This window comes from Phaeoacremonium minimum (genome assembly GCF_000392275.1).
Source record: "Phaeoacremonium minimum UCRPA7 unplaced genomic scaffold PA7_03_scaffold_212, whole genome shotgun sequence".
In the NCBI taxonomy this organism is placed as follows: Eukaryota; Fungi; Ascomycota; class Sordariomycetes; order Togniniales; family Togniniaceae; genus Phaeoacremonium; species Phaeoacremonium minimum.
The window spans coordinates 40,614-54,849 of NW_006921118.1; the positions used below are offsets into that span (position 1 = coordinate 40,614).

At 50.8% G+C, this 14,236-nt stretch overlaps 4 protein-coding genes across 4 annotated transcripts; 3 read left to right on the forward strand and 1 right to left on the reverse strand.

Annotated features, from left to right (window-relative positions):
• Positions 1-5,580: 5,580 nt before the first annotated feature.
• Positions 5,581-6,140, forward strand: UCRPA7_2803 (putative duf1687 domain containing protein; the record flags this gene model as incomplete). The annotated part of the gene is made up of 3 exons (XM_007915439.1): positions 5,581-5,592; positions 5,671-5,997; positions 6,057-6,140. The coding sequence occupies 3 exons, from the start codon at positions 5,581-5,583 to the stop codon at positions 6,138-6,140; spliced, it is 423 nt and encodes a 140-aa protein (XP_007913630.1).
• Positions 6,141-7,009: 869 nt separating this feature from the next.
• On the forward strand, positions 7,010-11,945 carry UCRPA7_2804 (hypothetical protein; the record flags this gene model as incomplete). The annotated part of the gene is made up of 6 exons (XM_007915399.1): positions 7,010-7,742; positions 7,798-8,872; positions 9,146-9,214; positions 9,263-9,479; positions 9,773-9,884; positions 10,234-11,945. 6 exons carry the CDS (start codon positions 7,010-7,012, stop codon positions 11,943-11,945), a joined length of 3,918 nt encoding a protein of 1,305 aa, XP_007913590.1.
• A 409-nt stretch (positions 11,946-12,354) lies between these two features.
• Positions 12,355-12,764, reverse strand: UCRPA7_2805 (putative nadh-ubiquinone oxidoreductase kda subunit protein; the record flags this gene model as incomplete). The annotated part of the gene is made up of 3 exons (XM_007915381.1): positions 12,355-12,446; positions 12,502-12,608; positions 12,679-12,764. 3 exons carry the CDS (start codon positions 12,762-12,764, stop codon positions 12,355-12,357), a joined length of 285 nt encoding a protein of 94 aa, XP_007913572.1.
• A 480-nt stretch (positions 12,765-13,244) lies between these two features.
• Positions 13,245-13,891, forward strand: UCRPA7_2806 (putative upf0041 domain protein; the record flags this gene model as incomplete). The annotated part of the gene is made up of 2 exons (XM_007915375.1): positions 13,245-13,490; positions 13,610-13,891. 2 exons carry the CDS (start codon positions 13,245-13,247, stop codon positions 13,889-13,891), a joined length of 528 nt encoding a protein of 175 aa, XP_007913566.1.
• Between the last annotated feature and the right edge of the window lie 345 nt (positions 13,892-14,236).

Sequence of the window (14,236 nt, forward strand, 5' to 3'; positions counted from 1 at the left end):
GGCTCTCAGCAAGTAACTTGACTACCGCTAGGCGCCCATTCTCAGCGGCATATGAGATGGCTGTGCGGCCTGCATCCCATCCCCTCGGGGTTTTCCAGTTGATATCAGCTCCTTTGCCAAGGAATAGCTGTACTAATGCCAAATGGCCCTCGGCAGCAGCACAGCCCAGAGAGATATGCATATGTGATCTGATTATGATAGTATGTCTCGTCACATATTATCATGCCTTCGTAAATTTACCTTCTAATTATAGCTGTTTCATTTCACTAGATCGTTCAATTTTAACTACTATGCATGAAGTCGAGAGTCGTTTTGCGTATGGCCCTTTTTATTTATCCAAGCCATACTCTGCTACCACCTTCTCTGCAGCTATCATTCCTACCTGGTACGCATAAGTCTGCGTATGGCAACTAGTAGATGTTAGTGGTGAGCGAGATCATCGCATTATTGTCACTTGCCTTGGAAGTATTGGTAGAACGCTCAAATCGACTACCCTCAGCCCTTCAACACCGAAGACTTTGAAGTTGATATCGACAACAGCCTCGTCCTTCTTCTCTTCTCGTCCCATTTTCAGCGTTGAGCACATGTGCCATGTGCTCGACAGGTTATCCCTCCAAAATTGCAAAATGTCGTCATCACTGTCAGACTTTGGAACCTCAAGGTAGCCCAGGTTATCCTTTTGGAACTCGGGGCTCTGAGTGACTTTCATTGTCTCCCTCGTAGCCTCGATGACTGCTCGTCTATCGTATGGATGCTCTAGGTAGGAAGGCTCGAACGTGAGCGGCACTGCGGGGTCTGCTGACTGCAGACGAACTTTGCCCTTACCCATGCTATTCAGTAGAAATACTAAGATGGTTGAGACTGCGGGGGTCGTATCCGGGGTGGTCCAATATTCTGGAACTGTAAGATTGAACAAGATTTCATAGCTCGGAACCGTTGGTGCGGACAGTCGCTTTCGCTCGGCATCTGGAAGTGCCGCGAATTCAGGGCTTTTCAAGATAGCATCGTTCTTGAAGAACCCAATACTCATACCGCAGCCGAGATTCGCGTACTCTCCACTTCGATAGAGCTGCCACTCCCGGAGAGCAGCCTTCTTTCGTGCCGGGTCTCTGAAGAATGCCGGCCTGTTGGAGGCATGATCTGCCCGGATATACTTGAGCAATATGTGATAGTGATCCTTAAAATTCTGGCCCACGTTTGGATTCTCATGTAAGAGGGGAATCCTGAATTTGGAGAGCTGTTCTTCTGAACCAATGCCACTGTGCATCAGGATTTTGGGTGAGTCGAGTGAGCCAGCTGAGATAATTACTTCTTTGGAAGTGTTGAAGGTTCTTCCATCGATGAGCGCAATACCTATAGCTCGTTCCTCCTGGAAGAGCACTCGATGAACATGCGCTTCCGTGAGAATTGTGAGGTTCTCACGCTCTGGGTACAAGACGTCGGCTGCCGTAGTCCTAACTCCTCGGTAGGAAGATAGAGGTGACACAAAGAGACCTAGTCCCTGCCCATTCGACCCATCAGGGTTGATTTGGAATCCATTTGCCTTCCATACGTCAATCATTCTAGTCATCTCCTGATCCCATGTATTTGGGAATCCAATATTCAAGGGTCCACTGTAGCCATGGTCTTCTGGCTTAGGGTTGAGGTATGCCTCCATCTCATCAGGGACCTCCCCCCTTTTCCCATGGAAATTCTCCAATGTCTTCCAGCGCTCATGAGCCCGACTCCATCTCCAGGCATCATCTCCAGTCAAATCAGCTATCGTCTCCAGATCGTCTCGAGGACCCTTCGTCCATACAGTGAAGTTGATACCGCTCGAACCACCCAAGCCCTTGCCGCGAGAGAGGTCAACCTCCCTCCCACTAACACTTGTTGTTGGAATGCTCTTGTAACTCCATGTCTGAGATGAATTCAGCATCTGTATTTGTTTATTACCGTCAACTCGGAGATTAACATCGCTGTTGTCTCCGCCGGCTTCAACAAGGAGAACTGAGGGTCGCTGTTTAGCGCTAGCCAGCTGCGTGGCTATCGTGCAGCCCGAAGGCCCAGCGCCTACCACAATGAAGTCAAATTGAGTCGAGGGAGCAACCATTGTATGTGGCTGTCATTGATGATGATTAAAAAGTTACGTGAGCATAGGAATGTTAAACATTTTATAGTAAGAGCCGTTGCTTCTTGACTAGCATAAAGAGATGTGGAATCACCAATGTAATCTTTGGAATCAACAAAGCCATGGCCCCGATTGATTCCATACATCTAAGGTGTTCAATATCTTACCCATAAGCACTGAGCTTCGGTGGACCGTAAAATGAATCAATTCCAGAGTCCTCGCAGCTGGCGTCCTTCGTGATTGCTCGGAAATAGGCCGCTTTTTATTTAATTTTTCGTTTCTCGATATCTTAAAGCAAGCAACAGTATGCGATTCTCCACAAGAGGTTAGACGTTCTTATCAGATAAAGCATCACACCAACAGACTGTGACAGTAAGCCAAATCAGTTGACTCATTTGAGAAGTGTCATACTTGTTCTAAAAAAATTAGTCTATCAGTCCTACTAACATTCCAGTTGGCAGTGACTGATCCAGTATAACAAAGAAGGAACACCAGAGGACGAAGTAATCAATACGTAATAATTAGATCAGCTATCCAAAGTATGTGCATTTCGCAGTTGGTGCTCTGCACGCTCTCTCCGTAAGTGCGGCAATATAGTCCGGCAATATTGATGCGGTGTCGTCTCAGATCAGCTCTAGGCACCAGCCCTTCCCAGGCCGTTTGGTCCCGTTTCCTCATCATCATGTAAGCTGTCAGAGTCTGACTTTGTAGAGAGTGATGTTTCTCTTTCCCCTCGGAATCTGGTGAGTCTTCAGTCACTCCAGCTCATGCCATCAATTCGTCATACCTACTCTCGTCCAGGTCACTTTCAACATCGAACATTGGCCAGATACTGAATCGTGGATACCGGGACCAATCATTATGCTCTCGATTTCTGGTGCCATAAGTAGCGTCTGATGGCACTCTTGGATCCTTCATCGCCTTCCGTAATCGGCGAATCTGGTAGTCTACAATGCCACTGAGTAATTTTCGTTCCCCAAAGTCGCAATGATTGATGAGATCCGGCCAACAATACAAGCGCCGTACCACCGCTCCGTGGCGATAATATGGCTTGACATTGTAAAAGCAATATCGATTGACGGAGTCCGATACACAGCCGACCAAATTGTGCTCGTCGGCGGTATCACTTCGGTAGCATACATAAATCTTCTCCAGAGAGGGAAAGGCCCGCAATGCATATAAGGTCGCACGATCCTCAGAAATTTCCAAATCATACTCAAGGAAGGTGTGGGCCTAGAAAACGCAAATGGAATTTTTGGGCAGAATGGCGAGCCAGCAGATATTTCAATGATATCAACATCCTTGTTGAAACGTATCAGGCCGCCTGACTCTTCTGGGAGCGTGTCTGGGAATCTCCTTATAGCGAAACTGCGACTTTCGCGGTGAACAGCCAAAACCGTTGCTAAAATATCTGCTTGCCATGTCTTCCGGGGACATGGCCAAGTAACGAAGGTAGTTTTATCTGACTCATCCGTATAGATACATCATGGTAGTATAAATCAAAGACGATTGTTTTGGTGGCCAGATTGGAACAGAAGAGTTCCCAAATGCGACATCGAATTTCGATTGGCAAGTTGCTGAAGTATGAAAAGGAGCGTAAACGTCTACCGGCCCGGTAAACCGCGGCGCTGGGTTTGATGCTCATGGAGCCGCCTGCATATTGTCAAGTCCGCTCATTTTGGGGAAGTTTGGCTGAGCTTGGGCCGGACGCGCCCCCTTTTGAGAGGGCAGTGGGAGGTGATCAAAGGTTTGTATGTCTGGATGTCCTTGCCAGGTATCATTTCTATGATTGTTTCAGTGTAAGTGTCACTCACTTCGCTTTGGGTGCGCTGGCCACTGGCGTTTTTCTTATTTGACCAAAGTACAGCGAGAAGTATAGATAGTTCAATGCGAGGGGGGAAAGTACACGAACTCCAGGTTCTTAAGAATCTTGGAATACTGAAACTGAAGGAGGAAGAAGCAAGCAAAACATGTGTTGAAGCCTTGAATCTGCTGGACCGACTTGGCCAGAACGTAAGCCACAATAATGCAGGCACCCAGAATACAGGCATCTATTGTCTACCTTGGTCCAGGGGTAAAGATAAGAAAAAGGTACGTCTACTCCTTTGCCAGGGTAATAAATGTTAATTCTTAAACAGTGAAGATACTCAATGTTGAGAGTCATAATATTTATCAAGCTCTCGAATATTCAGTTTAAAGTATAGGTCTCTTAGCTTTTACGGAGGTAGTAACCTCTTATTCAGGAGGTAGTGATATCCTTGCCGAATTAACATTTATTACCCTGGCGAAGGAGTAAAATAAGATCAAGCTCGATGATGGTTTTTTGATTTACCGCTTGACAGCAATGAAAATTGAACATTGATGGACATAAGTAGAGAGCCCTTGTGTCGACTTCCTAATTTTTACCCTGAGAATGTGTGAGGTATCCATCAGATAATACCAGGACTGACCAATAATTATTGCTGTAAACTACATGCACAAACATAACCAAGGCATAGTTGGGCAAGAAAGCATTGGACACGGACATGAGAGTTCCATCATCTCTCTACATATAGTATGCTGCCGAAAAAGAATACGCTGCGGCCGGTCGACTCCTCAATAACGGTGCAGATATAGGGTCACGACCTTTCCGCACTTCCAACATAAGACTGAAATCGCTCCCCCATACCGTTTAGGAGACCAACTAAAGCATGGTCCAGATGCTCCTTCACGCAAGGCCAGCCCAGATGCCAAAGATGTTCTACCCAGGTAGGGACTATGCCACTGTTAAGGGGCATTCCATGTTGATATTTATTTGAGCCTCATCAATTCGGCAGCTTGGCAAGATCTATGGTTGAACATGCGAGAGACCAATCAAAGGCCTGTAGGTCAATAGAAAGTCAATGGGAAAAGAGAAAATACCGTCTTGTCTTTAGTAAACTCCAGGGATATTGCCCAAAGTACCGACAAATCGATTTTTCGAATTCCAGTGCCTCACGGTACTAGGTCAGAAATCCAATGCCGGATCAAGAGCCCTACGCGCTGCAATGTGATTGTAATGCAATGTTCGCCAAAAGAAGTCTCTGTCAATTTGGTGGTCTGCACTACACTTAGTCTTTCTATAGCCCCCTGGATATTGGTCGATAACCTAGCGTAGCGAGGATTGCTAGAACAGCACATCTGTCGAATTGTCTATTTACGGTGACCTAAACTCGACTCACAGCACGGATCGGGCATGACTTGAGGGAAAAGTACGCATCTTCTTGCGAAGCCCTGCGGTGTTAATACAAAAACGGGGATAGACACAGGGGCGGGAAGTCCAGACCTTTAGCGAAGGTGGCTGTGGCGCCACCCGAAGCTTCAAATTGTGGCTGGTGAAGCTCTCCAAATTCGGAAGCAACGACATCATCGGCCGACTTCAAGCAACGTCAAGCTCCGAGTTGGTACATTTCTCACATTCACCGTTCCCCAACACCGCCTTAACAGTAAAAATGTTTCGCTTTGTAAGTCATTTATCGAGGGCATTTGAGTCTCTCCGGTGCTCAACAAAGCTTCAATGGCTAATCTAAACTCTTCAATAGCACAAACCGAAGGACATTGTCACGCTCTTTCACAAGGCTAGCTCCCCGGCCTCCATGCGCGTTGTCACGCTCCTGAAACAGGCCTCTGCTACCGCCACCGAGCATGCGACAGAGGATCAAGCCAGTGATCACACTGCACAATCAGACAGCTCACGGGCAGAGTTTGATCTGAACATCACCGAAGACCCGCCGACTGCCGACCAGCTCCAGACTATCCTAGAATACGTTGGCAAGCCGAGGATTTCATCTATAGTGAAGGGCGCAACAACAGAGAATGAGGCCCTGAAGAAGTTCAAAGAGAGTGCCGAGAACTTCCAACGGCCAGTGGTATGCACTGTTGCCTTGTATCTGTGCAGGTTCGCTATGATGCTAACGTCTTTGTCCAGGTGGTTGACTGGAACAATGGCAAGGCCACTGCCGGTGCCAACGAGTCTGAGATCCTGAAGATGTTGAATGAACTTAAGAAATAGTAGGAACATCATGTTTATGATATCCATATGTAAAAAAGAAAGCAATGACAAACGCTTTGACTATGCTTGAGACGGAGTCTCTGATTGTTTGTTGTTTTATGAGTCTCAAATGAGATCGTGAACACTCCAACATATTTTGTCGGGATCCAAGAAGCAGGCATGCTGGTTGATATGAAATGTAGCGGGTTGGAAGGCATCATGGAATTCCATGCCTGATGTGCATCTCAGTCATTTGTATGATGCCATGCAATGTTTGATGTCGGTCTGTGGAGTGTGGTGAGTATCCTCGTGCCTCTTTTGACTGACTCACATGCTGCGTGGAGGCTTCCAGTTTTGGCGAATATCTAACACCAGGGAGTTTAAGGTGAGAAAAAGTGAATGTCGCCGAGTTCGTTTGTTGTTATCAACGATATCCCCCTTTCTCCATCCGAACTGTCCACCGCCAAACACTCCGTCTGAAACTACAGCAACGCGCGCTCTGCCAACACTCGCGTCCTCGATTCCTTCCCTATCACAACCGCATCTCGAGAGAATTAGCCGATCACTGATTTCCAGACTCGACTGCACCTAGCACCTGTCACGAAACCAAATCCTTACTTTCCTCATTCCTACGCCGTTACCTTTCTTCCCGAAGAGGTATACCATCTGACCGAAAGTCCTCCCTCATCGCCCTTTCCATCTTCTTTCTGTCTCTATTTGGGTTCTTTTGCTCCCATCCAGATCACTCAACTCTCATCCTTGTCGCGAAGCCATCAGCCTTTCATCGCGACATCGTTTCGCATCACAAGTAGTAGTCGCGAGAAAATAGCGGCCATCTTTCCCTCTTCCGAGATAACCACAATAGCTTCACCCTGAGTTTCACCCTCACGATGACTTCAGACAACGTACAGGTACCGTTGGCCAGTACTCAGCCAGCCGAGCCTAAGGCAACTGGCTCGACCTCTTGGGTCCACGTGTGGTGTGAAAATGGATGGAAGATTCCTGATCCCGTCATGGGTTACTACACTCGCTTGCCCGAGAACGCGGCATGCAAGTGGTCTACGGATCAGGGAAAGAACCCGAAGCGCGTTGTTCATCATCCTCTTCCGGAGCGCCCATTCGACCATTGGGGAGACGAGAAGGTCCACCAGTTGGCTGCCCATTTCCGCCAGAAGTACCCCCAGGACATGGCTGGTCTGAAGCGACCGGTGCTGTTCGAGGATCTGTACGAGTACTTCGACGGCAGAGACTTGTATTTCCAAGGCGCTTGGAACCTCTGGAACCTCATCAATATGCTTTTTGACGAGAACCTCCTATTGGCGCCTGAGCTCCTCGACGCTTTGCGCAAGGAGACTGACGATTGGGTCACCGGTTGGGCAAGCTTCGTCCCCAATCGTCGAAGGCTTATGAACTGGGATCGCAATCTGGACGTGCTCACAGTCCTCTGGCCTAGTGAATGGTCTTCAAGTGGTATCTCCGAACTTGACGAGTCAAAGCTGGGCATGCTCCGAGTCTCCTTCGTCAACTACTATCGTTGCCTGACTGGCTATAATCATGCGGTTTCCCCCCCTATTGATGGGAACCGTGATTCGCAGAATGGCCATGCAGTCACGACGTGGCTCAGTAAGTTCCCATTCCTAGATATATTTTGTTTGAAAGCCCACTAATTCTCCTGCAGAGCAAACATACCCCTCTCAGGGATTCACGCCGCCTTTCAACAGCGTTTCTCATGTGGACCATAACCATAAACCAACCGGACTTGCCAACACTGTTCAGAACAAGCCTACGGGCCCGAAGCACCCTGTTATTGTGAACGGGTCGAAGTCAGTGGTTCCAAGAATCAGGAGATCGGATGACACCTCTCCCCTTGCGAACAAGGGCAAGAATGCCAATCAAGACAGTGACATGCTTCGAGTTGTCAGCACCGACGGTGGAAGTCCCGATTCTGAAGGAACCTGGAAGAGCGACTCTTACTACAAGCCGGGACAGCCTTCGAAAGAGCAGGACGCCAAGAAGTCGCATCAGTCAAGCATCTCTGACCCATCAGCTAACACAGAGCCATTCCCGAAGCTCGCTGACTCTCTTCCGTTTCCCTACAATTCTGCCACAGGATACGAGTCGTCTTTTGTCAACCAATCAGCTGGAGGCACTTACGTCGAGAAGCAAACTCCCTTGGCCGTCACCGGCTCTCAGAGGCCGCAAACTGCGGTACCCGTTCAACACATGACCGCTGCCAAACAGGGTGCGCCGTTCACAAACGGAACCCAGAGCTCTCAATTCTCTGGGTATCCGCCACCATTGTCACAGCCTCCGGTTATCAAGACCCAAACCGCTCAAGTGCCTAATGCCTACCAGGCACATTTGCATTCGACCCAACCATTGCAAGCCCCAGTCACCAACGGCCCGATGCTTAGTATAATGCAGCCAGGCCAGATGTACGGCCCTGCTCCGCCGGATCTCATGGCCATGCGTGGCTCTCAGCAAGTCCCGCCTCAAGGTGTTAATGCTTATACGGCTCAGACTACGCAGGCAGGGTTTCCCCAGCCTGTTACGCCGATGATGTACCCTCAGATGGCAATGCCTCGTCATATGGTATCAATGCCCATGCAGACATTCAAGCCGAATCTTGTCACTCAGCCCCAGGAGAATGTGGCCCCAAACCGCCGTTTCAGCAATCATAGCAAGGCGCGAACCTCCCCTCCCCGCAATGGTTGGCAGACAAAGATTCGAGACGATCCCATCCATGGGGCCGTGTATGTCCACAATCGTCTTCAGAAAAACGGTAGCGTGACGGGTGTGGGCAGTCAAGGCCCGCAAGTAAACCAGCAAACAGGCGGTGTACAGGATGTTGGCGTTCATCAACCGTGCAAGAATGCCAACCGGAATAGATCGAGCGCGGATCTAGTCTTCGAACAATGTAATTGCTGGCGATGTCTAGCTTCATCTCGCAGCATTTTCATTCGAGACTTCAAAGAAGGTCTCCTCCAGAATCAAGATACCATTAACGCGTTCAAACGCTTTTTCAGCAAGTACGGCCAGATAGAGGATCTTACGTGTCGTGGCCTAGGGCCTGGCCGTCCGCACGCATACTTGAGGTATGTAGTCCAGATTTTCCTGAAATAAATGTACTAATTCCAATACAGATTCTCACATCATACCCAGGCATATGCCACTATTGCCGCTCTGCAAGGACCGAAGTACATCAACATTCCAGGCTTTGGTGAACGGGTGTTCGTGGGCTTCCCGTATTACTCCATGTATTACAACAAGAGCCCTAGATTCCAGAATCGTCATGCGTCGACTTCTGGATCTAGTACTGCTACGGTCAAAGCCCCTCAAGGCTTCCCATCTCAGCAAATGGTACGTCAAGAGGTCCAGCCTCCTCGCAATGGCCTACCAATGGACCAACAGGATCCCAGGATGCCTCCTTATCCTGGCTTTGGACATCCAGGAGGTGTTGTTGTACACCACCCGCTTCCAGCCCGTCCACCTATCCTCCACGGGGCGTTCTCGCGGCATCAAGACCCCAGGAACGGTGTTGGCTCACATGTGTCCGGACAGGTTGCCCAGCCTTCACAGCAAGCAGTGTTCGAACTATCACATCGACCGACTCCGGAGTCTTTGCAACGAGAGATCGACTGTCTGGATCGCAGCAAGCAGGGCGGGTTCCCGAGACCCCCTTCTGCAGAGTCCACGTCCGAGCCCATGGATCTCGCGAGCACGCCGTCGAGCAGCCCGGCCACTATCGTCGGAAATCAGCCAACAGTCAACCCCCCTATCACTCCTCCCGATCAGAGGGATTCCTCGTCTTCTTCGAGTGGTCAAGGTTCTCAGGGTTCAAAAGACAAGCGAGCTCAAGCACGCCATCCAGCGTCCAATTCAGCCGACAGCTCTACCTCATCGATGACGGGCCAAGCGGAAAACCCTCACTCAATTGACCAAACGGTTCAAACCGAGGAGATGGATGGTCTCATTCTTACTTTGTCGACCGGCCTGAAGCATGGTGATACCAGTCCGTCAATGAGTTCAGCGTCGTCTCGGCCCAATCCGACTCCTTCATCAAATCAGAGTTCGAGTCACGGCGACCCAGTCGCTGAACCTAAAGGAAGAACAGGCTCGGCGGCATGCGGATTCCCAGAGGTCCCCCCGTCCAATTTCAATCCCGAGAAGCAGGTCACTGACCAGACTCGAGATTCTCCGGACCAGACCGAGCCCGATCCTGAACAGCCTCGACAGATTCAGGATAAGAAGGTGAAGTATAAGAAGAACAAGGCAAAGAAGAGGCTGGCAGAGATTGCATCCGGTAATTCGGCTGGTGCTCAGGCTGAGCAGGTTGAATCCCAGAGACCTCCTTCCTCAGCGTCACAGGGATCTTCTACGCTTGGCGGCCAGAAGAAGCAGAAGAAGAAGAGTCACAGCAAGAAGAAGAAAGCACAGCCATCTGAATCTGCACAGGTTGTCGCTGCTGTACAGCCAGCTCCTGAAGCTGTGCATGAATTCACGGAGGAGCACACGGAGGCGAAGACAGAAGAGTACATGGAGAAGATTAAGAATCTGTTTTCTCCCCCTACAACGGCTAACAACACACCTCCCGCGACTTCCCCCAAGGAGCCGGAATCTGTTGTCGAGAATAAGCGCAAGGGCTATCGAGCCAATGCTGGTGGCTCACTGAAGATGCAGAAGAATCGACCCCCTGCGCTATCTCAGAACACCTTCAAGCGCCCTGAAGGCTCCGAGACTGCTCAGCTGTCCACCATCGCTGAGGCGGCTCCCAAAGAAATTGCAGAGAAAGCTTCTGAGATTTCTCCGACTGCACATGTGTTCACCAATCAAAAGTTTGAGATTGATCAGATGAAGTCGAAGGGACAGTCTTCCAAGGAGCCAAAGACTCATGAGGCTACACCAAAGACTGAAGTCCGCATTGGCTCTCTCCCACCTGGATTCGACCCCTATCCTCGTCCACCGCCATCTGCGCGAGTGTCACCCCGTGATGACGTCTTTTCCCCTAAGAAAGATGACAAGAAGCCGCAAGAGACGTGGATTCACGCCGAGAGTGTCAAGAAAACCACTCCCGAAGATAACAAGCACTTCATCACCCCAAGCCCGTCCCCGAGAAAGGCTACCGCCGCAACTCCTTCTTCGATTAAGAGCAACCTGAACCCGTCTGCGAAGCCCTTCACTATCCCGCCTCCTCGGTCACTTACCCCGACCAGCACCATGCTGACGACGAGCACGAAGCATGGTCGGCAGAGCTCGCACATCTCGACGCATTCCAGTGCGCCGTCTACCTCATCGAGGGTCTCTAGTGACCGTCGATACTTCACTCCGCTGGAGCAGACACCCAAGGGCGTTACGACTCCGCCTTCCCCGAAGAAGGGAAAGCAGTCCCAACGCCGCGGTTTTGGGGTCGGCGCTCCGCAGGATGAGGGTAGCAACTACAATAACAACCGCAAGAAGAACACTGCTCGTCCGTCCCAGCCTAAGGAGCAGAAGAAGAAGAGCAGCAAGCCAGCCGAGCCAGCGGCCCCGAAGATGAGCGCTGACAATTTCCCCGAACTACCGACCGCCAAGAAGCCCCTCGTGGATGTAGCGGCGCCGAAGCTTATATTCCCAAGCACTGCGTGGCAGAAGCCGAAGGAGTCTGGATCTCCACAGGGGTCTGGTTCGTCCAAGGCGTCTTCCAAGCAGGGATCGCCTCAGGGACAGGAGAAGACACCGCCCAAGAAGGACGTAGAGAAGAGTCCAGTTGAGGAGGGCGAGTTGAGCCCCGCGGAGTGGCTGTTGCAGAAGCACCGCAAGGAGAGCATGAGCTCTCAGAACGTTTGAGGTGCACTTATGGAGCGCCTGCAGGAAACGAGAAAACCAGGATATTGTATGAACAGGAAACGACTTTTGGGCCCGACCGAAGAGGGCATGATATCGAGTGCTTTCAGGAATGCATTCAAGTATTGCTAGGCTGATTGTTTAGCTTGACTCCGGATAGTCTGGAGCACAAACACCCCATGAAGGAGACGATGGAGGTTATCGTCAATGAACTGTGTTAGTTATATAATCGCTGCTAGTCAGAAGTCAACACCATTCGCCAAAGCCCCGTAATATACTTGATGTGAACCTTCATGCATGGAATAGTAGACGTGATACACTTGAAGTCCAGGATTCTATTCCCTTAGTATCCACATAAGTTTTGGCATTATACACATGGTTTTGACATCGCCTTTCCTGCTCAACCCCACGCTCATACACCGGTCTTCACAAGGGTTGTGACTGTCTCCTCAATCTGTTTGTCTGATAGTCCCTCTAATGATTGACTCTTCTCTTGACCGAATTCTGGGACCCAGTTAGTTATGCCGATTAGAGGCGTGCTTTGAAGCTGGGAACGCACCGTATCTTGCGTAGACCTTTGGTGATGTGCCGGCCGCCTCTCGGAGCATGATGGGAATGGAAGGGTTGTGCTTCTTCATCGTCGGGTACGTCCTCGTCAGGAAGGACCTGTAAGGAGGTGCAGCGTTAGCATGGAGCTCTGTCGGTAGCTGAGGAGCTGCTCCGAGATGATGCTCACCTTGTGGCTGCGCTCTGCTCGGATGTCTGGCAGAAGAGGAAGCGGACCTCCTTTAGGCCCTTTGTGAAAGCGTATTTGGTCGACATGATCGAATTGGCCCTCGGCGTGGCTCCGCTACAGGATGTGGTGGTTCAATTGGGGCGAGAATGCTCTGCGGTTGGAGGGAAAGACGCAGCCGCGAGGGAGAGCTTTAGAAAGATTGACTGACGTTCAAAGCCGAGATGCACAAATGAGTTGCATAAGAGAGGGTTCCTTGCATAATCCTCCTCTAGCGTGGGCAGCTGTCTGCATAAGGGGCACGTGCACGACAACGGGGAGCCTACTGCTTATCTCCGTGTGGCTCTCCAACTTTTGAGCCTCCATCATCGGACCTGTCGAGGGGGAAATAATTCTTGGTTGAGTCAAATCGAAAAGGAAGCTATCCGCCCGCTGCCGCACGACAACGACTTCGCAAGCAACCTCTCCACTCCAATCCCTTCGCCTCCAACGCCTTCGTTCATTCTGGCATCGACACCGGCTTCCTTTTCTTCATAAACACATACCCTCGCACCAATCCGCAGGTCAAAATGTCGTCCGCAGCCAGTGCCTTCCGCATTTCGCGGCCTCTGTTCAGCCAGAAGTTCGCCGCCCAGTCCCGCAATGCCTTCACCCGCACCACCGGCTTCCGCGCACAGTTCCGCCAGCAGACCGGCCGCCGATTCCAGAGCACAGCCGCCGGCGCCGAGACGACGCAGCAGATCAGCTGGTTCAAACGCATGTGGGACAGCCCCATCGGACTCAAGACGGTGCACTTCTGGGCACCCGTCATGAAGGTGCGTTCCGTCACAACTCCCGCCAGACCACCTAGACTACGGGCGGTTTCTCTACTACCTCATCCGGGAGCAACTTCTCGTTTGATGGGCAAGACAGGCTGACTAACATATCCTCCCAGTGGGCCCTCGTCATCGCCGGCATCGCCGACTTCGCCCGCCCGGCGGAGAAGCTCTCCCTGACGCAGAACGCCGCCCTGACGGCCACCGGCACCATCTGGACGCGGTGGTGCCTGATCATCAAGCCCAAGAACTACCTGCTGGCCGCCGTCAACTTCTTCCTCGCCGGCGTCGGCATCGTCCAGTGCACCCGCATCCTGCTGTGGCAGCAGTCGCAGAAGAACAGCCTGCCCGCCGTCGCCGCGGACATCAAGGAGGACGTCAAGGAGGCCGTCAAGGCATAGAGGACTGGCCTCTGTAGATGTTCTGGTGGGAGATAGGGTCGGCTAGATGTGACGGATCTGGGATGATCTCGGTTGAGACGAAATCGTTAGACGAGCTACGAGGGCAGCCGCTTGTCTGTCCTCTGACCACTTGCTGCCAAGGAAAGCAGTGGTGGCTCAGATGAGATGGAATGCAATGTGAATGCGGACGCCAATATCTACTTATTGGAGGCAGACAGCTCGATCACTAAATAGCTTTGATACGAGTTTGGTCGTCAAAGACTAAGTCAGGGGGATGCAGTGTGTACAATATTTGCAGGCTTCGTACAGGTCATTTTGATACAGTTAATGCAAATACGGTTATTT